At 43.3% G+C, this 27,226-nt stretch overlaps 1 protein-coding gene across 3 annotated transcripts in view; it reads right to left on the bottom strand.

The window, feature by feature from the left end:
* Nucleotides 1–5,088: 5,088 nt before the first annotated feature.
* FAM168A (family with sequence similarity 168, member A) overlaps nucleotides 5,089–27,226 on the bottom strand; it is a 230,677-nt gene continuing 208,539 nt past the window's right edge. The window contains exons 4-8 of one of the 3 annotated variants that reach the window (XM_006885560.1): nucleotides 20,644–20,769; nucleotides 10,216–10,358; nucleotides 8,518–8,692; nucleotides 6,825–6,955; nucleotides 5,089–5,864 (exon numbers count right to left, since the gene is read on the bottom strand). In XM_006885560.1, the coding sequence (XP_006885622.1) occupies nucleotides 6,843–6,955; nucleotides 8,518–8,692; nucleotides 10,216–10,358; nucleotides 20,644–20,769 (557 nt within the window). In that variant the 3' untranslated portion in view covers nucleotides 5,089–5,864; nucleotides 6,825–6,842. Of the gene's footprint in view, nucleotides 5,865–6,824; nucleotides 6,956–8,517; nucleotides 8,693–10,215; nucleotides 10,359–20,643; nucleotides 20,770–25,949; nucleotides 25,977–27,226 lie in introns of those variants that run through there. The other 2 variants (XM_006885562.1, XM_006885561.1) reach the window with 2 other exon arrangements.

Here is a 27,226-nt window from a genome sequence, read left to right on the forward strand (position 1 = left end):
TTCCATATGGAACTAAAAAAAGAAATATTACCACCTGTGTCTTTTTTTTTTTTTTTGGGGGGAAACTTTAATAGTTATTGAATGTTCTACAGTTTACAGTAAATATCTTAATTACAAATTCTTGGCTTCAATCTTTCAGAGTGATCACTATCTGATCTTCAAAACAAAATAGAAAACCTAAAATAATCCAAAACAACAAAACCAGATTTACACTTCATACACACAAGTGAGGCCATGAGGCTTTCCAATCTTTACACTCCAGTCTGTTTTTTAAAACACCTATAAGTTTTTTGATCAAACTACGTGGAAGACACCGGTCAAAAATTTATTATTATTATTTTAAACGCTTTTATTTTTTTAAAATGTGAGTTCCAATAAAATTTAAAAATTAGACTTCAACCTGTAGATTAAAATGAATTAAAAAATACAAAATCATATACATTGCTCTCACATGGATGTCACATGCCATGAGAACAGGTGTTTGTGTCATGTGATATGAAAGAGGGATGCAGAAGCCTTGAAGTCAGGAGGTGGGGACGGGCCCTCAGACCTTTAAACGTCATCACAGACAGCTCCATCTTGCTAGAGGCCTGGTCTTTGCTCTTTAATAAGGAAGTTAAGTCAGACCATAAATCCAGAAAATCTGGCTGCCCCAAAGGAGGGAGGCCTCTGAGCCAGTTCTATTCTTTGACTGACTCTAGTTGAGACTAACTGGAACCTTGCTGGAGCCAGACCTAAAGCTAATTTTACCCAAGTGATGCCTGGAATGTCTCCAGAAGGCTGTTGCTACCAGTTCTTTTTAAGAAGGAAAATACCCCCTACCAGGGGCTCAAATGGTACAGGGCCTCAGTGCTCCAGCAAGAATACCTAGGGACTGTGAGCACGGCCATAGGGAAGTGAGTGTTGTAGCTCCCAACCCAACTCTGGGCTCCTCACCTGGGCTCTGAGTTGGACTCAGTAGCATGCAAAATAGAAAATTCCTACCACAGAGACTGAAGGAAAGGATCTGAAGTCTGGCTCAAGGAATGCTGAAGGTAGCCTGATAGGAATTTTTAAAACTGGACTCTGGAATCATGTAATGTTTAATTCCCAAAACAAGCAGTTTTGCAGGAGATGGGGACATGAAAGGGACAAGGATAAATCCAGATGCCAATGGGGGACACCCAAGAAGCCAGAACTCTCAGAGGCTCAGGTGTGGAATCTGATCAGTAAATGGGGGGGGGTGTTCAGGTGTGTGTGTGATGTTTCCTTCCTCTGTACCTTACTGTTGAAGGGGCGTCAAGCCTAGGCTTCCCTGGAGTGGCATACAGTAGCTGGCTTCTCCCTTGTCCACTCACGATCTGCCCTTCACTCACCAGGCTTACACCCTACACGGATACTGTATGCAGAGCTCCCAAATACGTTTTCTCAACTGAGCAGCTTAAGTGCTGTGATGACATCTAAAGAGTCACGCAGCCAGGATTAAGACCACAAGGCCCAGAGTGAAACCAGTCCCCTGTAGGCCTTCCCTCTGTTGTCACAGAACACAGTTTAAGGAATGTGATATGCTGGGCCCCGGTCCCGGCTCAACCAGTGTCTTGCTGGGATCCTGACTCACGTCTGCACAATGAGAACATCAAACCTTGATGTCCCAGGGGCCTGCCCTACTTTTATGGTGTTCGGTGTAACTGGTTTCTGAAGGCCCCTGGAACAAAAGCAAGCTGCTCCACAGAAGTGCCAGAAGACCTCTGCGAGTGGAATATCTTCAACTTGGAACAATTTTGGGTAAGTCTAGAGGAGAGTTGGGAAGGGATGCTTGAAGCATCTTCTCACACCATGTCCAAGTCCTGGCTCTTACTCATGGGAAGAACAAGCCCAAGGACTTCTAGCTGGCCATTCAGGGCCATGCCAGGTCCCCTTGTCTACTGAACTGCATAGTAGCCAGGCTCTCTGAGGTCAGAAAAAAAAGGGTGAACAGGCATCCCCGAGACCAATTCTTTGAATAGGAAAGATGTCTTGTGCTACCAATGAATCTATCTTCAGTCCTTGGCATCATGACCCCAAAGTGTTTTGTTCAATTAGGCCTTTTGTTGCCAGTTTTCATCCTCCCAGTGCTGCCACTTGCATATGCCCCCGGGGCTCCCCACAGGCCTCTAGCTTAAGGCATAGGCTCATAAAAATCAGGGTTCTGCTGAGCCTTCCTCTAACTCTGAGGCAGACAAGCTGCCTATCCCTTCCTCATGCCTGCCACTTGGATACCCAGAAGGTGCCAGGAGAAAGAGCAGAAGATGGAAAAGTTCAAATCTTGGCTCTTTCTTTTACAAGTCAAATGAGTTTTCGTTAATCTCCTAAACCCAATAATCCTTAAATTTTTTTTCATCTAAAATAATGCGGGTTTTGGCAATCATTGTCAAAGTACTTTGTACACAAAGAAAGTCTGGGACAGATGTGGGGGGGAGTGTCCTTGTTGAATACAACATGAAATGACTAGAAAGGGAATCACTGCCAAGAATGAGCAAAAGAGCAGCAACTATCCTGTCTCATGGGGAAGAAATGAAACACTTCCTCCTCAGTGCAGCAAGAGACTATTTCAGGATTTTACCATCTACAGACAGTCTAGCTTCACTCACACTTCACTGGCTCCAGGCTGGTGAGAAGAAGGAATAAGGAAGGTTTGCTAATGGAAACTACTCTCTTCCTCAGCCCTGGTGACTTGCTTGCGGCACATAAGAAACAGTGGAGTGGGGTGGAGATGGGGATTGCAGGCTGGTCCAGTCCTACAGCTGACTGTCCTATAGACATGCCCATTCAGCTTGCTCGTGCCTCTCTACAGAGAGGGCCCTTCCAGCTCTGACCTTCTGTCAGCCCGACCACTGAGATATGCAGAATCTTTGGACACCTAGGGTACCTCCCAATAGATGCACACGAGTATTCTCTGGGGCTCAGTTCCTCTGCAGTGACTCCGCAAGCTTGGCCAGGCTTGTGGATCTCGGTCAAGGCAAGAGAGTGAGACCAAGTGATCTCTGTGTGCACAACAGAAAGGGAGAGCTAGGCTTGGGCCCCTGTGGACCACAGCACTTCACTCAGTGCCTTTCTTTCTGTCCTGGGGCTGCTCTCTGACCTGGATTACACACTAGAGGACAGGGCGCAGAACACAGAGTAGGGGGAAACAATTAGCAAGTCATTTTACCTTTCTGAGCCCACTGCCTCATGGGTCAAATGCGAGGCCTAATTTCTACTTCACATGGTTGTTGGAAGGATTAAACAAGACATATGTGAAATTGCTCGGTGAGCTGTGAGGTACAGGATATTACCTTTTTACTAACTCATAGAAAGAGCAAAGGGACCATCCCATCCCTGGGTCTCGCCTTCTTCCCCTCTGTGGTTTTGCCCAAGCCCTCACTCCACAGCGGCAGCAGTGTCCAGGATGCTGCCAGGATAACAACATTTTGTTTGCTTCCAGCAAGTTCCTTTTTCTTCTAGAACCTGAGTTTCCTCATTTGTCTAATGGGTAGAATAACTTTGCTCTTTCTCTCAGGTCCAGTAAATTAAAAGGTTAAGTGCTCTGAAATTTATGAAGCACTTGACAAATGCAAAGGTTTCCTATTATTATTATTACCTATATTATTATTATTATTATTTTGGCAATTTTCAAACATGTGTGATATAATCTAAAATAACCCTCACCCACCCTTACAAAATCAAAGCAGGTGGGAGGAGGTATTTGGGGAAAGAAAGGAAAAAAGACTAATACTGGAAAATTTTGTTTCAAAACCAACACTCTTCAACATCCCAGGGTAAACAGACCATTTAGAGCAGCTGGGCTTACAGGTCCTGACGCACCCTGGAAGGCCAGGAGGGTTACCCCAAATGCCTGCCTCTGAGCCAAGGATGCTGATGGGCTTCTGCCCTCCTGCTGAGGGCAAGACAGCTTCTGTGATCCTTCAAGCCCAAAGGCATGTCCTGATTTTTCATTTAGGGATACACAGGAGAACATTGAAGTTTACACAAATTTAAAATAAAAACATATTGTCAGGAGCTCAAATGTTGTCAGTGATCACATTTTGTATGGTAAAATGCCAGGTTCCTGCCCCACCCCCGAGAAACTGCTGGCCCAGCCAAGCACTGAGTGCAGGAAAGCAGGGCTGGGCAGTCCGGGTTCCTGGCTGAGGCTAGCAGGGGTCTCCTTGGCGGGCACTTCTTCTCCCACGTCAGCCTATGTCTTTTGGGCCTCATTCTCATCCTCCTCTCAGGATGAGAGGCAGGTTCCTAAAACCATGGCCTCTCCTTTTTCGCCAGCCCACTCGTTCCCTCTCCTAGAGCTGGAGTCAGGTATAGGATGAAAGGTGCAGAAGTCTTCACAGAATTTCCAAGGCTATTTCTTCATCTGCATTTCCTGTTCCTGTCATCTGCCCCCATGCAGCCTCTGCCCAGTCTTCAACCTCTGCTTTGGAGTCCATGAAGGAAAAGAGCCGAAACAAAAGCCCAGAGACTGTTCCACAGTCTGCCAGGTGTGGGCACTGTTGACTTAATTTTTTTAAAACCAAGCCAATCTAATCCCTAGGTATGTTTCTGTAGGCAACAGACCCCTAAGTGGGAAGGCTGCATTTAATGCTAATTTACTTCAAGGTCTAGGTAAGTCCTTTCCTCTTGTCTGGGCCTAAGTTCCCTCACCTGTCAAATAGGGGAATGGATGAGATGATTGCTAAGGTCCCGTCAGTTCCATGAGTCTATGAAATGTTTATTGCTATTGCTTTTCCTTCACTATAATGACCTTCAGAGCCGCCAGCAACCACCTGAAGTATGGTCCCTTGACTTTGGCCACGAATGGCACAAGGTAACCAAGAACCTAGCTTGCCTGCCAGCCCCAGAGACAGGCAGGTGAGCCCGGGCACTGGGAAGGGCTGAGGAAATGAAGAGACATGCCACAGATTCCCATTCCAACCAGGAGGAAGCTCCTCATCCCAGTGGGTCCAGGAGGGCTCAGAGGCTGAAGTCTGGGTTACACAGGGCACCTGGCCTTCCAAGGTCTTGGGACGCTGGGGCTCCACCACCCTGCAGCTGCTTGGCATGTCTGAGGTCAAAATCACCTTTTGAGGAAGTGCCAGGTCAGTTTACATCACTGTGCAAATCAGAAGGTCCAGGCCTAGTTTGACCAAAGACCTTTCAAACGAAGCCAGCAGGCAAGTACCCTCTTCTCCCTTTCTTTCCTCTCTCCTCCCACCTCCCTCTCCCAACCCACCCCCAAGTTCTCCCAAGGAAATGTTTTCCCAGGTGCTCAGCCTGGTGTATCAAGCTGCTATTAACACTCTTACATAATCAGGTCGTTTTGTTCTTGGTTTGTTGCGATGGTTCTCAGGAGATATTTCATTGTGTCAGGACATGATAATGCCCTTAACTAATCTTGCTTAGGAAATCCCCCTCCACCAAAGGGGGAAAATGACCCCTTAGAGATGCAGCGTGCTCAGCATCGGCAGCTCTGAGTTCTTACCCTTAATCTGTGAATCACATCTGTTCCCACTCTCTAAGTCAAAGTAAGCCTTCAGCTGAACCATTGCAATAAACCCCACTAGCTGCTTGACACTGAACCGGGCTACCCGAGAACCAAGCACTTGAGAAAGGGAGAGGAGCAGAGGGCGTGTGGCTGGCAAGGTAGGAGGGAGTTGTGGAAGGGCTGGCTAAGACGAGGGCAGTTGGGGAGAGGCAGGAGATTAGAAAAAGCAGCTTTTACAAAAATCAAAAATAAAACCAAAACCACTAAAGATGCATAAAGTGACCCTTGCACTTCCGTTGTCTCTTCTTGCAAATAGAGGTGGTGCTGCTAGGGAACTGCTCCAGCACCTATGTAAGACTTGAGTAGTTGCATACAATGTGTGACTCCAGATCTAGGGGGGAAAGGGAAAGCCATTAGTGACTGTGACATTCTTATTGCCACTTTAGGAAGCCTTTGGGGACCCTCCTTCACCCTGCCAGTACCCCTACATGGAGCTCCCTGATCCTTTCCAGTGAAGCTGCTTGCTTCCACCAAGGTGGAATACTCCGGTGTCAAGGGTCCCAGAGAAGGTGAAGGGCAGGGTACACGAGGCAGGACAGAGGATTTCACACTGGCATCCCCAGAGCCCTGTGGCTCATGGACACTGTCTCAGGAGCTGCTGAGAGCAGTGGAGAAGCTGGTGTATGGAGTAGCTTCAGGTTCTCCACCCTACTTCAATCAGAACTAACGTTCGATTTAGATTATGATTTAATTTGAAGAACGGAGCCTACAATAAAGAGAAGTTTGAAGACTATAAGGTAAAGCAGGGAATTTAGAATAAAAGGATTAGAATCTAAGTCGCAGTTTCATTTTGATAGGTGAAGTGATGCTGAAATATGTGTTTATATGTAGAAGTGCTAATGGTCCTTTTTCCATAGAGCTACTATCAGGATTGTAATCTGTAAAGTATCTAAACTGGTAGCTATTTTAAGGAATTATAATACTGCTAATGTTATATATTTTGGGCATGTCATCAAGAGGGGTCAGTTGCTGGAGGCCATCATAGTTGGTAAAGAATTACCAAAAAAGAGGAAGACCCTCAGTAAGATGGCTGATACAGACAGGAGCTGCCACAGTGGGTTCTAGCAAAGCAGTGATAGTGTGGGGGGAGTACTGGGCAGTGCCTCATTCTGCTGAGTCAGTCAACTCAACGGCACCTAACAATAACATGACTGAACTAAGAGCAGACAAGCAACTAATAACTGTTGCTTGCTGCCTTCTGAAAACTGTGACCTAGACTCACGGGAGGGGCACTGAAGAAGTTCGTATGCTTGTTCACCTTTCTACCTCTCCCATCCGGGGCCCCACTCACTTGGATGGGCTGCAGGCTTTACCAGTGCGGGGGTACATAGCTGTACGCAGGGGTTCCTTGGGCCCTGTATGCTGGCATGGAGACAGGGTGTGCCCCGATCGCAGTGTGCTGGGGTGTAGTCAGCAGGGTACCTAAGCATCCAAACAGAGAACAGTAAATCCAAAAAGTTGTACCCGGGCACCCCCTGGCCTGCCTGATCACCTGCTGTCGATCCTTCCTGACTCTGCCAGGCTTCATGACCTAAAGGAAATCTTTTCCGAAACTGAATTGATCATTCAATTTTGGCGGCCTTTTCTTTGAATGCTTCTCATAGTTACAAATACACTGGGTGCAAATTGTTGGTTTATGTGTCCATTAACCTGGAGGTTCCTGAAGTGCAGTGTTCTGACCGGGCCTCTCTGGTTCCTGGAGCCCAGCAAGGCTGACACTAAGCAAACAGGCAACAGCTGGCTGACCAGAGAGGAGTGAGAGGTCTTCTACACCACAACATCTGAGGCACAAGACAGTCTGAACTTGCCCATGCTTCCACAGGATTCTCTTCTTCAATCATGGGCCAGCTGATTTTTTAACACTTGGGTCCCTACAGGCTATTCATCATCCTCTTACCTTTTTATGCGCTTTATCCGAATGCCCAAAATCTATGTCTCCCTGGGTGTCAACATGTTTAACTAACTCACTGACATCAAGTCAGCTCCAAATCATAGGTGACCCTTCAGCAGGTTTAAAAAGCTGTCAATTGCACAGAAAGAGACAATCTTTCTCCTGCAGAGTGGCTGGGGGATCTGAACGGCCAGAGAAGCTTGGCCTTAGGATTTCAGAGCCACTCTCTACGGACAATGTGACCAGACTTCCCTACATCTGCTCTTCCTCTGGGGTCCCTCTTGCCTCTCCACTCAAGGTAGCAGTAAGTCAGAAATGGGGAAGTGGTCATCCTGGACTCCCCTTTTCTCATCTCACACTTGAATTACTGGCCAGGTCTCTAAGAGTCTATCTGCTAAAAAGCATCACCCCTGTGCTTTCTTTGTTTGGGTTCTCTGCTACCAGCTTCCCTCTCCCTTAAACTAAAATGACAGCCTCTCCAGTAGCCCATTTGTTTCTTGCCTCCATTTTGCAGCTGGAGAGAATGTTTAAACCAAGCCTATCTCTCCCTTGCTTAAGCCCCCTTTTTATCTCTCTCTCTCACCAGTAGGAACCAACTCATAATTGACTCTCCACTGGATTTCCAAGAATGTAAACTGTATGGAAGGGAACTGCCTGTCTTTCTCTTGTGGAAACAGCCATAGAAGTGCAGCCTTTGGGTCAGCAGGGTAACTCCCTCCTTCACTGCAACACCAGAGCTCCACTCTCTCTACTAACTCCCTACTAACTAAGGCTATTCAAGACTCCTCACCCTCTTATCTTTGTCAACAGCTCTGAGCCACTCTCCCTAGTCTACACCCCTAATTTTTAAGTGCCTAGACCATTTCCATTCTGTGAACACGCATACTCGAGGTTCCTGCCTTGAATGCCCTTCCTTCTTTCATCTCTCTGGGAAGCTTTTGTTTTATACTTTCAGACCTAACTCAACATGCCCTTCTCCATGAAAGCTTCCCCTAAACCTCCCGGCAGATTTAGAGGGTCCTTGCTCTGAGCTCCCAGAACTTCTCACAGACACCTGCAGAAGAAGGAAAGCCACTGACGCATATGCTCTCACCTGCTGACATCGCCATGGTGGTCCCTGCTACCATGCCCATGGCCACACCATTAGTCCTGGGGGCAGCAACAGGTGCTGGGTAGATGGCAGAAGGAATGCTGTTTGGCTGAACGACTGTGGTGTGGTGGATAACATGAGGCTGGGCAGCGTACACCGGCTGAGTGTAGTAGGCTCCCTGGTAGAAAGAGATAAAGTCACACAAGTTTTTGGAGAGGTAGAAATAGAGAGGGAAGGACAGCCTCTTTTCTTCCTAGACCCTAAGGAGATAGGTACCTGGGAGAAGAACTTGACCAAGAACATAAGCTCTACACTCGAGCTAGGGCTCTACGTCTACTTTATACGAATATGGACAGTTCAGAGCTAGACTCAGGCTTTAGTCTGAAAATCAAGGCTTAAAATCCAGTTCTGCAAAAAAAAAAAAAAAAAAAAAAATCCAGTTCTGCCTTGCTTACAGAATTGCTATGATGGGATAAGGGCTCTAACCATTGAAACTTCGGTTTTAGCTTTTATAAGCTACCTAAAATTTAGAGACAGAGACTATAATCAATCCATTAATAAGGTTGTAAACATGTCTAGTGAATGACAGAGCATGGTGCTCAAACGCACATGAAGGACTGCAGCAGTCACATCATCAAACTGGTATGGATGATAGAATTTATACATATTGAAAATATATCCAAATGGAAACCATTTCCTAAGACGTCTCTTACTATTTTATTTCTTGTTATGTAAAAACATGATGATAGAGACACTGGACCTTCTACTGCCTGGGTCACACGGCTGCCTCCTTCTGCCATAGTCCATAAGCCTGCTGATCTCTGGGATGGAGGAGACAGAGCTCTCAAGATCATCTGAATTTAATGCTTCTCAAATGTTTCTACGAAATAGTGCCAAGAGCCCCAGCCTGGGGGTTTAGAGCCTCAATGTTAGAGCACTTAGTCCAAAGCAGCCTATTATAATTGAGTGGGGAAAAAAATTACTTCAAGCCTAGTTTTTTTATCTAGTCTATGACAGAGTTATTCTGTTTTTAATCAAAATGTTCTTTCTCCTTACCACTTAAACTTCATGTAGAATCATCATACCACGTGTATGCTGGCACTCAGAGTCCCTATCTCACAGCCACTGCCTCAGCACACACATTCTCCAGATCAAGGGGACCAGGTGGGGGCGCTGTGGCACACAAAGAGTGAAGGACGTGCCCAAGGTCACACAGGGCACTAGTGGCAGAGCTGGAGGGACTATTCCCCTCACTTCATTCATAGACTTTATCAAGGAAGGAAGATGTGGAGCAGCAGGAAGAGATAGACCATATGCGGAGGCAGGCAGGGTTCTCACCCCAACGGAACTCATCGCTCTTGTGTGGCCGTGAAAGACACACTCATGGCTTGGGTTTCTGTTTCTTCACATGTTACAACAAAGGTGTGGAGCTAGATGTTCTCTGAGAGCCCTTGCTCCTTTGCTACTCTGGCTTCTATTAATGTGATGGTTTCATGTGCGGCACCTCGAAGGGATACAGTGGAGTAAGGCGCTGGGAGGACTGGGATCTAGTGCTTTAGTGACATAACAGTGACAGCAAGCATAAGCCAGGAGCCCTCCTCCCCCTTTTTTGAACTCTATTTGATATTTCCTACCCTGTCCACCCCACCTTTTGGTGAGTCCTCTGCCTGCAGAAGAGGTGGTACCCTCTTCAGTACTTACCTGGGCATACAGATTCTGCTGAGGGTAGGCACTTCTGATTGGATACATGGCCGTCTGATATGGGTTGGGTGATGGGGAGTAGGGGGGTGGAGCAGTATTACTCTGTGTTGGTGGGACCTTGTATGGTGTCCCTGCCGTATATCCTGTACCAAGGCAACAAGAGAGACTTCCAGTTAGTCATCAGAACAGCACAAATGCAATGTAGCAGGTCCCAGTCACGATTCCCCAGACAAGGATGAGCTGAATCCAGGCTGAAAACACAGATGAGAACAGACAGAGAACAGGGCTCCGTCCAGAGAGCCCTGGCCTCAGAGGCAGCTCCCTCAATCCTGGTGCACAGGTCTGCATGTGTGACTCTGGACATCTTTTGCCTCTCTGGACATGGGACTTTCATTTATAAAATAAGAGACTGGGACCAGAAGACCTCTTAAGAAACCCTTTCAGCTCTGACAGTATGGGATTCTCAGCTACCTGCTAAGAGACAGGGTGGGGCATAAAGTGAACGATCTTCAATCCACTCACTCTTTCTTGCTGAACCCATCTCACTGCTTTTGTATCTTACCCAGCACCTCCAGGTATCTTCTACTGCTGTTTCCAGGTGTCCTGTTCTAGCTTTATCCTTTACTGTACCCACACACCCCCTTTTTATCTTTCTCCCTCTCTGGACTTCCCATATCATGCCCCCTCCTTCTCACCAAATTTTGAATGAAAAGCCCGTTGTTGTTGTTGTTATGTGCTGTCGAGACGTTTGCGACTCATAACGACCCTATGTACAACAGCCCTAAACCCTGCTCTGTCCTGTGCCAAATGCACTGTCTCTGACACACCTATCCCGATTACCTCAGTCACTGAATCAATCCACCTCATAGAGGGTCTTCCCCTCCTACACTGTCCCTCTACCCTCCCAAGCATGATGTCCCCCTCCAAGGACCTGTCCCTCCTTAAAATATGTCCAAAGTTGTCAGACAAAGCCCCAGAATCCTTGCTTCCAAGGAGTAGCCTGGTTTAACCCTCTCAAGGATTAATCTGTTTGTTTTCCTGGCAGTCCATGATAGAATCAATACTCTTCTCCAGCACCACAGCTCAAAGGTATCAATTCTCCTTCTATCCTCCCTGGTCATTGTCCAACTCTCTGATGCATAACAAGTGATTGCAAAGACCATGGCTGTATCAAATGCACCTTAGTCTCCAGAGACACACCGTTGCTCTTGAGTACTTTAGAGAGGTCCCTAACAGCAGACTTTCCCATCACAATACGTTTTTTTTTATTTCCTGGCTGCTGGTGCCAAGAGTGTTGACCGTGGAGCCGAGCAAACTGAAGCTGTGAACAATCTCAATCTCTTCACCATCCATCCTGATGCTGCCGAGTGGTGAGAATCTTTGTCTTCTTGACATTGAGCCTCAGTCCATACTGAAGGCTGCAGTCCTTGACCCTCTGCAGCAAGCATTTCAGGTCCTCCTCAGTTTCAGCAAGCAGGGTTGTATCATCTGCATAACGCAGACTGTTAATAGATCTTCCACTAATCCTGATGCCACACTTCTCCTCATAGAGCCCAGCCTCTCTGATAATCTGCTCTGCATACAGGTTGAAAAGGTATGGAGATAGGACACATCCCTGGCATATACCCTTCCCAATTTTGAACCAGACAAAACATTATTCAGAGATCTTCAGGTTCTGGGATGTTGAAAAGACTACTCTGTTTCACAGAACTGGCTTTCCTTCGCTCCCAGCCCAAGGACTCAGGAAGGCTACCTCTGCCTGAAGAATTGAAATAAAAGATCACATTTACACAGAGCTCAGGTCATTCTCTACCTCAGGAGGACAAAAACTGGGGCTGGAGCAGAATTCTTAAGCCCCAAGGTGCCATACAAAACCTGTGATTCCTCCAAATACTCTAGAAGATCCAGATCCTGTGTTCATAGGAAAGAATATGAAACATGAGTCACACAAGAATATGACTATGTCCTCAGAGAAAAAAAAAATGGAGTGATTCTATGGCAACCAAGTGATCATCAAGTGACCCTAACCATCGCACTGGACACAAGGGGATCCTCGTGCTCAGGCAGAGTAGGCCTTTTTAGGAAATCCTCTGACTGTAAACTCTGATTTCTAAGTTGAAGGGACCGTGTCAGGGCACCTTTGTTACTGAGCCCTAAGAGATGGTATTGGGGCATCTTTTTCTTCTCTGTGGTTTCTCACTCCGGGCTAAGTCTGATCAACACATCATTGAACCTCTCAGCTCTTCCACCTCTACAATGCTCAACAAAAGCCCGTTTAGCTCTGGGATACTGTTACTATAGCCTGAAAGGGTACAGGAGGGACTGAGAGTAGAGAGGCTGTTTTATTGGAGAGAAGAGACTTAAACTTCAGTCCCAGCTTTCTCTCTAATTTGTTGTGACTACTGTCAAGTCTCTGAGCCCCCTTTTTTATTTAAATCTGGAGGTCAAGAATAAAAGATAGAGTCCTAAACTAAAATTCCATGGCTCTAGAGTTACTCTAACCATGTGTGAAGGCAAGCCACCAGATGGTCACAAATCTATCAACAGTACAGTCTTGGCTGACTGTCCCTTAGCCCCTGATAAAATACACAGAAGGACATGAGAGCTATCGTTGAGCTGCCGCAAAATGGCAATTTCCAGTGTTCTATCTTCACACCTGAAATAATGTAATTTATTTTTCAAACTGTAGAGCTATCTTTTTTTAATGAAAAACTACTTCTGTGGTCAAACATGCTTAGAAAATTAGTACTGAAGACAGAATGGGAAGGATATAAGAAAGAAACAGACCCAAAAATTAGCATTGAGACAAACAAGAAGTTAACTGGACTTGTGGGCAGAGGGTGAAAGTGATGGAGCAGATTCTTCCTAGTTTGCAAATTGGAGGCTAATCATGGTCAACAGGTGACGTACACAATGTGGGGAAAAACAGGGTGTTGGAATCTGCAGACATCTAGAACCCATTGTCTGAAGGAGTAATTCACTTTGGAAGAAGACTGTTGTCATAACTTCTAGCAACCCTATGAACAACAGATCTGAACCTTGTTCTATCTTGTGCCATTTTCATCACTGCTGACACATCTGAGCTCACTGCAGCAGGCATTCTATCAATCCATTTCATTGAAGGTCTTCCTTTCCTTTGCTTAACCCACCACCATCCCAAGCATTATGTCCCTATCCAAGAAATAGCCTCCCCTAACAACATGTCCAAAATACGTGAGATGACACTTCACCATCCTTGCCTCCAGGGAGCACTCTGGTTTCACTTTCTCCAAGACATAACTGTTTGTTCTTTTAGCAGTCCATGAGATAGTCAACACTCTTCTCCAACACCACCGTTCAAAGGCATCAATTCTTTTCCTGTCATTCTATTCACTGTCCAGCTTTCAGTTGCACAGCAGAGAACTGGAAAGACCGTGTCTTGAATCAGGAACACCTTAGTCTTTAAACTGCTATCATTACTCTTTACAACTCTGGAAAGATCCCTGACAGCAGACTTTCCCAATGCTATAATTCTCCTGATCTCCTGACTGTTGGTACCAAGGGTGTTGATTGTTGATCCAAGCAAGATTAAATCATTGACAATTTCAATCTTTGCTCCACCTATCATGATGTTCCTTACTGACCCAGTAGCGGAAATTTCTGTTTTCTTGATGTTGATATGTAATCCATATTGAAGGGCTGCAGTCCTTGATCCTCTGCAGCAAATGTCTCAGTTCTTCCTTGCTTTCATGGTTGTTCATCTGTTTAACATAGGTTGTTGATGAATCTTCCTCCAATCCTGATGTCACATTTTTCTTCATAAAGTCCAGCTTCTTTAATGATCTGCTCAGCATAAAGACAGAAAAGGAGGTACAAAGAATACTCTGCCCCAATGTACACCTTTTCTGATTTTAAGCCATGCATTGTGTTCCCTTGATCTGTTCAGACAACAGCTTCTTGGTCTAGATATAGGTCTCATCTAAGCATAATTATGTGTTCTGGGATTCTCATTCTTCTCAGTATTAGCAATAGTTTGTTGTGATCCACACAGTCAAATGCCTTTGCAGAGTCAATGAAACACAAATAGACATCCTTTTGGTATTCTCTGCTTTCAGCCAAGAACCATCTGGCATCAGCAATAATATCCTTGGTGCCATGGCCTCTTCTAACTCAGCTTGAATTTCTGGCAATTCTCTATCAAGGTACTTGTTCTAGTCACTTTTGGATGATTTTTAGCAATATTTTGGTTGTATGTGATACTAATGATACTGTTCAATAATTTCCACTCTATTGGACCATTTTTCTTGGGAATGGGAACAAATATACGACACACGTCATTTGGTATTCCATCGATTCCTGGGGCCTCAGTTTTTGCTAATGCCTTCAATGCAGCTTGAACTTCTTCCCTCATCACCACCGGCTCTTGATTATATAGTACTTCCTGAAATTTTTCAGTGTCAACCCATTTTTTTGGTACAGTGACTCTGTGTATTCCCTCAATCTTCCATTAATGATTTTACCCATAGCAAAATTTGTTTAAATTTGAGAAATTCTGAGTTATCCTTTTTTTTTATTCTACAATTCTAGCTCTTTGCACATTCTATTATAGTACTTTGCTCTGTCTTGTCAAGCTGCCTTTTGAAATCTTTTAAGTTTTTTTACTTCAGCATCCCTTCCCTTCGTTTTGGCTTCTCATGCTTTAGTGCAATTTTCAGAGTCTCTTCTGATATCCATTTTGGTCTTTTCTTTTTCCTCTGTTTTTGTAATGACCTTTTGCTTTCTTCATGGATCTTATCTTCAATGGCATCTCACAATTATAGTGCTCAATGCCTCAAACCTCTTCTCAAGATGACTTTTAAATTCAGGTGGGATAGACTCAAGGTCATATTTTGGCTCTTATGTACTTGCCTTGATTTTCTTCAACTTCAATTTGAACTTACACATGAGTAACTGATAGTCTATTCCACAGTCAGCTGGTTTTGTCTTGTTTTGTCTGCTCAATAGTGAGCTTTCCCTGTTATTCTTTCTTCAGGTACAGTCAATCTGATTCCTGTGCAGTCCTTCAGGTGAAGTCCATGTATATAGTCACTGTCTGTATGTCTTAAGGAAGGTATTTGCTACCACCAATCCTTCTACTTTGTCTCCAACTTTTGCATTCCAGTCACCAGTTATTATTAATGCATCTTGACTGCATGTTTGGTCAATTTGTCATTGTAAAAGTTGGTAGAATTCCTCAATTTCCTCATTTTTTGCCTTGAGCCCTTGGTGCATAGTTAGCTATATAAAAGGGGTATGAAATATGGACATGTTTCAAGTGCACATGATGAACTGTTGATTTCATGTTTCTGTCAAAAAGGAAAGAAAACTCTCATGGTCCTAGACATTCATAAAATAGCGAGTAAAATGGAGAGAAACAGAATTGTTTCTTCTACAACACTGAGAAGTTTAAAAAATGATGGGAGGAAAAAAAATGGGAGAACTGTAAATCTCTAAGGTGGGAACATGAAAGGACTACATTTACCAAATTTAATTCACTGCAGAGTCTTTTACTTGTACTACTGACACTTAAACTACAGCCAGTGGTTTTTGTAACTGCAGTCTGCTTTGGTAAATACAATTTTAATGTACTACAGTCACAGTCTTTTACTGAGGATTGACTATGACTGTTTTCCTGCTACAACAGTAGTTATGACAGAGACCATATGGCCTGCAAAGCCTAAAATATTTACCTAGTCTTTTTCAGGAAAAGTTTTCTAATCCCCAGCTTAAAGGAATAAAATAAGACATAGGGAGTCCCTTTCCTAGACAGATGGGCAGGACACCCCTGAAGCACAAGATGCCTTCTCTGAAAGCTTTACAACACAGAGCTCCAGTTAAGTGGCTGACTGGGCCCAAATTCTACCTCTGCTACATAATAGCTGTAGAATCCCCACATTTCAGTCTCTTCATCTGCAAAATGGGGATATAATAACAGAACCTACTAAAAAAGGTTACTGTGGTAACTACATATTAATATGTACAAAGCAGTTAGGACAGTGCCAACACATTGCAAGCACTTCATAAAGGTCAGTTACTATAAGTCTCTCTCCCTCGCTGCCTGGAGAGATAGTAAGCTTCCTGTCCTCAGGACATACAAGTAGAGGCTGGTACAAAAACGAACTATGACTTCTATGGTCTGTTCCGATTTTGAACATATACTTTGGGATTCTAAAATTTTATGCTTTACAGTGTCATGATTTTATCATTCATTCACATCAGTAAGCCAGCAATTCTGGTGACTATCTTTCATGCTGAAGAATTTGTTGAGGAATTTTTTTTTCTTCCCTGGGGCAGCCTGCACTACACCCTCTATGCCACAAGGACAACCATATTACTAAGTGTTGATACTTTTCCTCTGAAGAAAATCAAAAGGTTCTAAGAAACTGCAATATTTGGTTTCTACATCTAAGAATAAACCCATCTGAGAATGTTTTTCTTTACTTTATAAAATTAGGTACAAACACACTCAGAATTCAAATCAGTAGCCAAAACACCCTCGGCAGCCAAAGAGATAATGTTGCAGATAGAGGCCTTGATGTTTATCCATTTTCAAGCAGGAAAAGCAGAAATGCCAATGTACTTGAGATCTTAAGAGATCATTTAGATCAACCACAAATATTTAACAGATATATAAGCAGAGACCAAAAGAGAGTTACTGCTCACAGAGTCCAGGATTCAGTTTTTTCCCCACAAACCACAATGGTTCACAAAGTTCCCATTTGTGCCAGGAAGATCTAATATGAAGCTACACAAACAGTCCTGGACTCGCAACCTGACTCCGTCATTGATTCAGGTCAATTCCTCTCTCTCAACGTATATCATCGCTTAAAACAAGTAAATTATGGCCAGTCTTTTTTTTTTTCCTTCTTCTTTTTTTTTAACCACATTACATCATGTAACTGACTACATTGGAGCATCTTTCTACTGCTGGCATTCTAAAGATTGTCTGGGGAAATCACTGCAGGGAATGTAGTACAACTAACTTGAGGTCTTGTCCATAGCCTTGGAGTTCACTGTTGAGCTTAAAAATAAAACTCATGGATTTTGCCTGGAAGAATTTTTATTCAATTCTCTCACTGGAGGTCTATCTATCCTGAAAAGGATTTTACCTAAATCTGAAGGGCATGGAGTTAGGATTTTCAAATGTGACACCTTAAAGCTTTGTTGGTCTACCAGGTAAGGAGCTCTATGTGTTGCAACCCAAAGGCAAGTGGTTTGAATTCACCAGCTGCTACATGAGAGGAAGATTAGCAACCTTCTCCCATGTGATATATTGCTTCTGAAAAACCCACTGAAGGGTCAGCTTCAGTTATAAGTTGATTTCGATTTACTAGCAATGAAAGAGAAGAAAATGCCATTAAAGACAGCAGATTAACTTTGTTTCAAATGTAGAACTTGAAGTCCAAAGAAGCAGTGACTTTGCCAAAAGTTAATCACAGTTCAATGCAAAGATGGGCCTAGAATTCAGGGCTGACCACGTCCTGGGCAAAGCTCTTTTTATCTCTGTAGTTCATTCTCAGGCATTTGGTATACTGACTTTTGGGTCTGTATTTCAACAAAGGGAGCATCTTGAGAGAAAAACGAAAATTGATCACTAGTTGTCCCACTTCTGTCTTGGGGTGAAGGAGAGTACAGGGAAAAGGCTTCTTTACTATGACTTTACTAAGGGTTTCTTTCTCTCACATTCCTGACTATAATTTTAGGATCCATCAAAAAGGATGATAAAGAGGATGTGTACACTAGCAAGATAAAACTTACACAGTCCACTTGCCAACCCTCTGGCACTGTCATAAATCTTTTTTGTTGCAGAGTCCCTACCATTTTCAAAGGCATTGATCTTCACATCACATATACCTTTTAGACTAATCAGTTTATTGATCATCAGATTTATATGTCTGGACAAAGCTCTATGTCTGAATCTCTCCTTGACCCCTAAGTCTCCTTGCTCATAGCTGAGAGTGATGAAGAAGTAGAAGTTGGAATCTAATTACAAATGAGCTTAGCAAGTGCAGGTAAAATGGAACTGATTTTTGTCATTGTCCTGAATTTTCTAAGCACCAGAAGTCACAAAATCTAAGTGCTGGGACAGATAGGTGTTAGGAGGCTAGAGGGAGAAGAAGGAAAGAAGTTGGTGATCATGGGAGGCTTGGTCAATGTCAAATTATTAAGATAATTTAAAGGTTTATACATTGCATCCTTTAAAAAAGGATATATTTATATATTTTAGTCCTTTTCAGGAACTGTGATGGCATACGTGGAAGAATACAAGGCATAGCCTTCTAACATAGACTTTCTCCCTTTGGAAAGGGCTGCCTCTGGAGACGAGTAATCCCTTCCTAGAGATGTCTGCACAAAAGGATAGTGGCCAAACTTCTTGTCAAGGTAGCCAGTGAGGTGGTCCGTGCCAGGGTGTAGAATACCGAGTGCACAGTACATTGTGCTTCTGCGTCACAGAATCAGGAGTCCAATAGCCAGAGTGAACCTCAATGACGACCTAGTCCAGTTCCCTCATTTTAAGGTTGGGAAAACCAAAGCCCAAAACACAGATGTGAATTATCTTGGGTTACACATAACCAAGTCAAAAATCCAACATTTTGCTCTGCTTCATGAGGATATTGCCACTTGTCATCAAATTAGCCCAATTCATAGAGACCTCATGCAATAGGATCAGGCCACTGTGATTCACGGGGTTTTCAGGGGTTGGATATTGGAAAACAGACAGCTAGGCTTTTTGTCTAGCCTGGTTTAATCTGGAAGCTATGTTGTAATTTGTTCTGCATTGCTGTAACATACAAACCTGTAGTGACACAGGCAGGGGCTCTGCTTGAGGTACACTGACCAGGAACTGAATTCAGGTTCTCTGCACAGAAGTGAGAATTCTACCACTGAACCACCCGTGTCCCCTACAAAATTGCCAGAGTCAATTTTGACTCACAGTGGCCCTATAGGAAAGAGTGAAACTGTTCATAAGGTTTCTAAGGCTGAAACCTGTCATAGAAGGACATCAAGGCTTCTTACATTAGAGATGTACATCTGCATCTATATGCATGTAAGAGAGAACAGGAGGGCATACACCCATTCCTATGTTTAATCTCAAAGATATTCAGCCAATTCTACCTGAGGGATCTGGGCAAACTATTGCAGCTACTTCTCCCTTAAATAGAGAAAATGAATCCTGTAAAGAAAGTCACTAACAGAAACTTAATCTGGGTGATTACCTTTTTACAGTTGTATTGTTCAATATTTGTTTTATTGGGCATATTATTTTTCTATACCTCAGTTATCACACTGGAATAAAATCTCCTAAATAACGTAGTAAGGCTTCAGCGTAGGTTCAATGAAAGGGTGGTTAAAAGTACATTCTCCAAAAGAGTGTGCTATAAAAACGTAAGTTAATGTTGATTATAAAGAAAGTGACACTGAGTATCTCAAAGAAGGAAAATATACTATGAATTCTTCTTACTTACTTGTTAGTAATTCACAGAACCACAGTCTACCAGACCTACTTTACGACATCCCTCCAAGGGCTCAGAGAGGTCCTCGCCACATTGCAAGGCAGCCTTTCCTTCACTAGACAGCTTCAACAAGGCACAGGATACTTGCTCATAGGGAGTCAAAATGTCACTCAGTAATTTCCAAACACTGGTCCTCATTTTCCTGTGAAGCCCTTTTGTGTTCAAAATCAGATCTGGGGGTGAAGTTGCCTCACTGAGTCTCCAGATGAATGTGCCCAATTTGACTGTATAGACAGTTTTTTCCTGGTTGTTGTTGTTGTTGATTGCCATAGAGTTGAGCATAGTGATCCTATGAACAAAAGGCCTAAAGCCTTTTTCTAACTATCATCATTTATCAAAGTTCATAGAGTTTTCAGAGGCATGTTGTTTAGGAAGTGGATAAATGGATATCTCTTGTTCCATAGTCACTCAAGGGGCAATTTATGAGACCTTTTTCATTTTTTTAAGTCTGTTACGGTCATCTCATGAGTAGTGGCCAGGAATGCTAAATATTCTACAAGGCATAAGATAGCCTCCCCAACAAAGATTTATCTGATTCAATGATGCTCAGTTCCAGAAACCCTGTGCTCAAGCGAGGAAGTCACTAAGTCCATAGGTCCACAGGCCTTAAAATGTACCCTTTGTCCTTTTCTCTAAAATGCAGTAACAGTCCTTCTCTAACCAAACTTGCTGGCCAAAGGAATACCCTCCTTCCCTCACTGCTCACTTCCCAATGGTGTATTCATGATCAAAGAAGATGACCTCTCTTGAATGAGTGGTTGAAGTTTTTATATACTTAGGAGACCCTCTTAGACATTTCTTATAAAGGTCATTTTAAAAGTTCCCTTTGTTTACTTTTTAAGAAACAAATCAGTCCCAGTGAAGCGGAAAGAAAGGAGAGGCAGGCTGTATTTACTGAAAGCCGCAGAGGATGCTTGGTAAGTTCGGTTCTCGGTCCCGGTGTCCACTGGGAGGTGGAAGGTGCCTTCAGTGCCACAGGAAGACGAGTTCTGTGGCCAGGCCTGTTTCATCAGCAGAGTTGCTTAAGGGAAGACACAAGAATGGCATTAGGCAGAAACAAGAAGTGGGCACCACCAAACACAGATATAAAGCAAAAGTTTTGTGTTGAATAAAACACAACCCAAGGGCCCTATTCAGACACACAGTATGGTTCAGCCTTTCTGAGGTGAGTGGGTGGGTTGGGGGGAGGGGCATGCTTAAGTAAAATTCCAAGTGATCTGAAACCAAAGAAATCTAAAACCAGGATGATTAGCATTAACCAAGGTTCTGGAATATTCCTTAGCAGCTTTCTCATTAATGTGTAGTAACTTGGGGCCTCATCTGAGATATTAAGCGAACCCTCTTTTTCATGTCTGAGATCTCATCTGGAGGTATATTTAATAAGGTGATTTCAACAAAAAAATTTTTTAAATCACCATATTACATGAATCTTGGTAGCTAGCCATCTTTTTTAAAAGGAGTAAGCTTTGGCCCTGGCAGCTTATGCACAGAGGGACTAATAAGCCTAGCTGTCCAGTGGGGCTCTGCTTGCTAACTCTCCTCCTGTAGACCTAGCTGCAGACAGAAAGGCATAACTCTTACAAATCCTTAAGTACCTCCTGCTGAAGTGCTACTGGGTGCTCCAACTAAGATTTCCTCATGACTTAAAGGTGATTTTTTGGGTCATTAGGAAAGTAAATGTCTACGTTGGAGCAAGTGTGAAATAGATCTTGATATTCCAGGCTGATTTAGAGCTCAGCTTGAGAGAGCTGAAAGATGAGTGGCTTAAAAAAAAAAAACTTACCTTATGGTATCCTGAGGGAAAGGTAAGAAGAAGTTGCTATGAAGGGAGGGAGAAGAATGTCTAACTTTTTAGATATTTCCCTTGCTATACTTTCAAGCACTAGAGCAGAAACATTCTTTATCCAAATTTCCACTGTTAGTAAACAAGAGTGTTTTTTAGCAACATCTCTTCCACTCAAATAAGGTCTTGGACTTGAGGAATATGGAGTCTATTATAGGAAGAAGAACTGCACTGAGGACAGTCAGATACACTTGAAGTATTTTTTTTTAAAATTTCATTGTTTGGTGTTTTTTTTATGTGCACTGTCAAATCAGACCTGACTGGTATAGGAGGAGATTGCCCCTCCTCCAGCAGAGCATCTGGTAGATTCGAACCGTGCACCTCTGGGATTGCAGTCTAGCTTCTTGCCACCAGGGCACTAGAGCTCCTTACTTGAAATATTTTTAACAAAGGGTTAACATAAAAGAGGGTGGTATGAGAAGAAAGTACCCATGTACCCTCTAACTCCACCAGGACAAGGATATTCCACACCAGAGTTATTCTGGAGCACATTTTTGTACATCAGAAGTTTAACAGGGAACGTTCTGGTTCCTTCAATCATGAAAGTATGACGGTCAGAGAAGGAAGTTAAGAACTTTGCTGCTTTTGCTGGATCTAAGCTAGAAGGATGGGCTTTCTGAGCTACGCCAGCCTACGATTTGTACAGCTCATGTTGAGAAATGTGAAGGAAATCATGGGGAGCAAAGAGACAAGAAAAGGAGATTTATGGCAGACGAAATGGAGCCCAGCTGAACTACCATGCAGAGTCCAGGGCCTTTGTTGGATATGAAAACATGGCTCTGTGGACAATATAGGTGGGGAGAATTTTAAACAATCATTTTGGGTTTCCTTATTCTGGAGAGTAAAATTAGTAAAGAAAACAATCAGCCTTGAACAAGATGACTCCAAATTTAGAACATGCCATTACAGAGACTATAAAGTCCTTGGCCACCTAAAAGCCTGAATCTGGTCACAGGGAATTTGAAGAATTTGCAAGTTTCATTCCATTTCAATTATTCCCCCAAGTGGTACATATTTTTACCATCATTTTCACTGTAAGCAGCAAGCCTGGCGTTAGCCTTAAGGACTGTGTGACAAAGTTAGTAAATAAAAACTAGCTAAAGAGTGACTGAGGCCTACACCACACTCAGCACTGAGGGGAGCGCCACAGTGGACGAGAACACATGTGGGTCACAGTCACCACACACAAGGCACTGATGGCCTAGCTGGGGATGCAACACAGCCACACGCCAACGAGGGAGTGAACAAAACAGCATCATACACAGTAAAATGGAAAATTCCAGATTAACCAGCAAAGAGGTAAATGAGGCTGTCCTTGATTATGACTTCTCAACTGATTTAATGAACAAACATTATGTTTCTGAACAAAGTGGGTATTTTTATTTCATTATAAAGTGAACAAGGAGGTCATGGAATCATCTGTATCTTTATACTGTATGTGGAATAATAATGAAGTAAATATGAAGATTAAAACCGTGTTTAAACCATCAACTGACCTCCTCATTATTTGCATCATGTGAACTTCCTCCAGGTACAGTTCTAAAGTAACCCATTCTGATGTGGTAGCTATTCAGGGATCAGTTGAGAGATGAAAATAAATGAGGATTTTAGAGGCACGGTAATAGAGGCAGCACTCCGATAGGTTTACGCCCTCTCGGGTGCCAGAAAAAGTACCATTTCCTAGACACTCTTAATTGGGTGATGGTTAATGTGTGTGTGCACTGCATATCTTAAGATGTTTATATATGCTATCTCTCAAAAGAGAGAGAAAAAGAGAAGAGAAGGCTGGAGGGGAGACAGAAACAAGCCTTTGGCAGTGGAGGGCCACAGGCCCAATCACAGCATCTACCCCACCTAGGTGCTGGGTTGTTCACTTCCCCAGATATGGGGCCCTTACGCCCTCTGACATTTGAACAATTGTTAAGCACACTTACAAGGAGGCGAGGCAGCAAGGGACCATCAACCTGAACAAGGAATTGAATCAGGAAACCTGATTTTTAGCCTGGGCTCTGCCACTTATTAACTGTGGGACCTTGGGCAAGTCAATCTTTCCAAGCTTTAGTTCTGTTGTTTCATAAAATGGCAATAATAATCACTCCTCCCTCCTTAATTCAGAGCACTGAGGGGAGGCCAAAAAACATCATCTATTCTTACAGCCTTTAATCCTGGTGTCTATCTGCCCACTCTTCAATCACTGGCTGACAGTTCTGATTTAAGCTTTCATCATCTCTCAGCTGAACTAACTGCAACTGCTTCTTTACTGCTCTGTCTATTCTTAAAGTTACCTCCTGCAATATATTCTCCTACTTGCAAACAGATAATTCTAAGAGCATAATGCTGCTGTTCTTGTTATGTACCATCGAGTTGGAACTGACCCATAGCTGACCCTCTGATGGGTTTTCAGAGGCAGTTAATCACACAGGAAGAGACTGCCTAGCCTTCTACCGTTGAGCAGCTGGTGGCCTCGAACTGCATGTTTTCAGAATTACAGTGCAGCTTCTTTGCCACTAGGCCACCAGAGCGAATATTCTTTATTTAAAACTTTCCATGAAAATGCATATGAATGGTTGAATGGGAAACTATTTTTTTCCTGTAAACTTTCACCCAAATCACAATAAAAAGTTAAATAACAGCAACAAAAAACAACCCTTTCCATGGTTTTCCACTGGCTATAGACTTAAGTCTGAACTTCCTATATTATGATCTAGTTCTAATAATATCTCTAGCCTCTAGCTCACTATACCACTCTTCAGTTTTACACCACAACCACACAATGCTTATCATTCCCAGAATATGAATATGTCATGGAGCTTCACATTGCTGTTTTCACTCACAGATCTTGCTCTCCCTGGCATGTATTTCCCTAACTTCTACTTGTTGGGTATTTATAATTTTTTCAAACACAAGCTGGAAGGCTTGAATCTATTCTGAAGTTTTTTCTTCCTCCTACCCTTTTGATCTACAGAGCTGACAACCCTAGTTCCTGTGATCCTTACATGATCCTGGACTTGCTAAACTGTGTGTTTCCTTCTTCTTCCCCTCAACTGTGCAGCCCTTAAGGATACGGACTTTCCTTTACTGGTCTTTGTATCTTCCAAAAGTTTCGAGTCTAGCACAGATACTTTGTGGAATGAAGAGCTCCAAACACAGTCTTTATATACACTTCTATTTCAGATGCTTTAACTGGAAGCCTGAGGAAGCACAAAAGCTTCTCTTACTCATTATGGAGTCTTCTGAACAATATCCTACATGATGAGGCAAACAAACAAACAAAACAAAACCATCTCTCCATAAATGAGAAGTGAAACAAGTCTCCCACTAGAAAAAATAGAAATTATAAATAAAATTATAAGAGGATAGAGTGATGGGATTTAAAGGGACCTCAGAGCTATCTGGAATAAAACACTTTATTTTATAAACTATAGCTTAGAGTAAATTGCCCAAGATCACACAGCCCACAGCAGTGGCAAGGAGAAATTGCACAGCTCATCTCTTGGAAGATGTGCCACATACATATTCAATTCCAACACTCAAATAATTCAAGGTTAAAAGTTGAGGAAGAGTACGGAGATTTTATGGAAATGTCCTGAGCAGCCCAGGTGAGGGTGATGAGGGTGGCAATCCCTTCCCATGGTCCCTTCCTGTCTATGACAAAGGCCTAGTCAAGTTACACTGCTGGGACCCTCACAGGTGCCCAGAAGTTCCTGTGGTGCCTCGGGCCTGGAGTCCACATTGCCCAGAGAATTCAGCTCTGGTCTCTGGCTCATTAGCACAGTTGGCCCCCATCTCTCACCATCTAGGAAAATGCCCTGAAAACCAGTCCAGAGCTCAAGACTGTAGTAAGGAAAACAGATTGCACCTAAAGTCAACCAGGTCTTCAAACATGTCAGACTGCTGATGGAGATGAAAACCAGATTCTGGGGCAGACTAGTTTTTGCATTTTAGGGGTATAAGCCAGGGACTCCTCCCTCCACAGGAGCTGCCACAAAGCCAAAAGAGGAGATTCATACAGGCTCAGGAGTTTTTGTTCATTTGTTTGAATTCAGCAGCCAGGTTAGGGTATAGAATTCTGAGCTAGGTCAGATATGGACTCCGGAGGTGAGAAGGGGAAGAGATGCCTTTTAGTGCCATGATCCTTCACTGCTGTCTGGGGGATGGTTCAATGTGTGTCTCCAACCCATGATTGTGCACCATCAGACATGTTCCTGCATGCTTTAGGAACTGCTGCTGAGCCACCTGGGGGGAGCCCAAGCCTAAGGGGGCATGGGATTTGGGGAAGGAGGGAGAGGGAGTCTACCACTGTTACAGATAACACATTCATAGGCCATAATATAGATGAGGAAAAGTAGCTCTCCTACCATAAGCTGAATGCAGGAACTGAAACTCTGTTGGATAGAAATGTAAGGTGAAATTACCACTAAGAATTTGTCGAAAGATGTAAACATTGCAGTTAAATAAACAGACCTTGTCTAGAGATAGCAGTTTTCCCCAGGCTACACAAGAAATGGCACAAAATACCTCTACCTTGGAGGAGGGTGACGGACTTGCCATCCAGGAAAGCTCTTTCACTGAAGAGAGACAATTCCCTAGATGTCATGGCACCTTCCAGTGAGCTGACCTAGAAGTTGCCTGAATGTGGATAATCCCAAGATCCTACTCTTTGTTGCTGTTGATGTCAAGTTGGAACCAATTCATAGTTGATCTTCCGGTGGGTTTTCAGAGGCTGCAAATCACACCGTAGGAGACTGCCTGTCTTTCTCCTTCAAAGCAGCTAGTGGATTTGAACTCTCTGTCTCTAGTTGGCAGCATAACACTTTACCAGTAAGTCACCAGAGCTCTGTATCTCCCATGACAAGAATGATTTTTAGTACTACAGAGGGACCCCACATACAACAGAACCTTTAGGTGTTGAAGGAAGTGAAAGTTCAAGGACAAAATAGACGATTTTTTTGGTTTCTGAAGAGTAAAGTCACAGAGAACTAGGACCAATACCTTTCATTCCCTGGAACCTCTGGGAAAGTGTAGGGCTGGCTGTAGGAATGCAGGCTGTGCAGTCAGACAATTAGGTTTGTATCCCAGTACTACCATTTTTCAGTTTGGACAAGTTATTTAACCTATCTGCCTCCCTGCTTGAAAATGAAGGTAGGAAGTTATTATTATTATTATTATTATTATTATTATTATTATTATTATTAGCTCAGGAGACTGAGGTAAAAATGAAATAGTATTTGTGACATGCATTGCATAGTACCTGGAACACAGTAGGTATTGAGAAAACAAATCCTTTTTACATGCTTTTCTGGGATTAGCACATGCAAAATGAGAATAACATATTCATAGTTTTAGGGCTGTTATGAAATCCAGTGAAACAACAGATAGAAACGTTTCATAAGAAGTATCTTGGGAGGCAGTATTCTGCTCTTATGTACTGAGGTATCCTGTTTATTTATCTCTTCATTTTCAAATTAGACTGTTATTGGTATGACACACCTTTTTTGTCTCCAGATTCTGAAAACTAAGTTTCAATGGACCCTGTCCTCTATGGGGTCAAACAGTTTTAAGGTCTCTGAAGTCATTAATCCTTGAGTTGGGGAGGCTCTAAGAGTGACACTGTTCTCAGAACCAATTAAAGAGT

Source organism: Elephantulus edwardii, unplaced genomic scaffold (genome assembly GCF_000299155.1).
Source record: "Elephantulus edwardii isolate Elephantulus edwardi_28Jun2011 unplaced genomic scaffold, EleEdw1.0 scaffold00044, whole genome shotgun sequence".
Classification (NCBI taxonomy): Eukaryota; Metazoa; Chordata; class Mammalia; order Macroscelidea; family Macroscelididae; genus Elephantulus; species Elephantulus edwardii.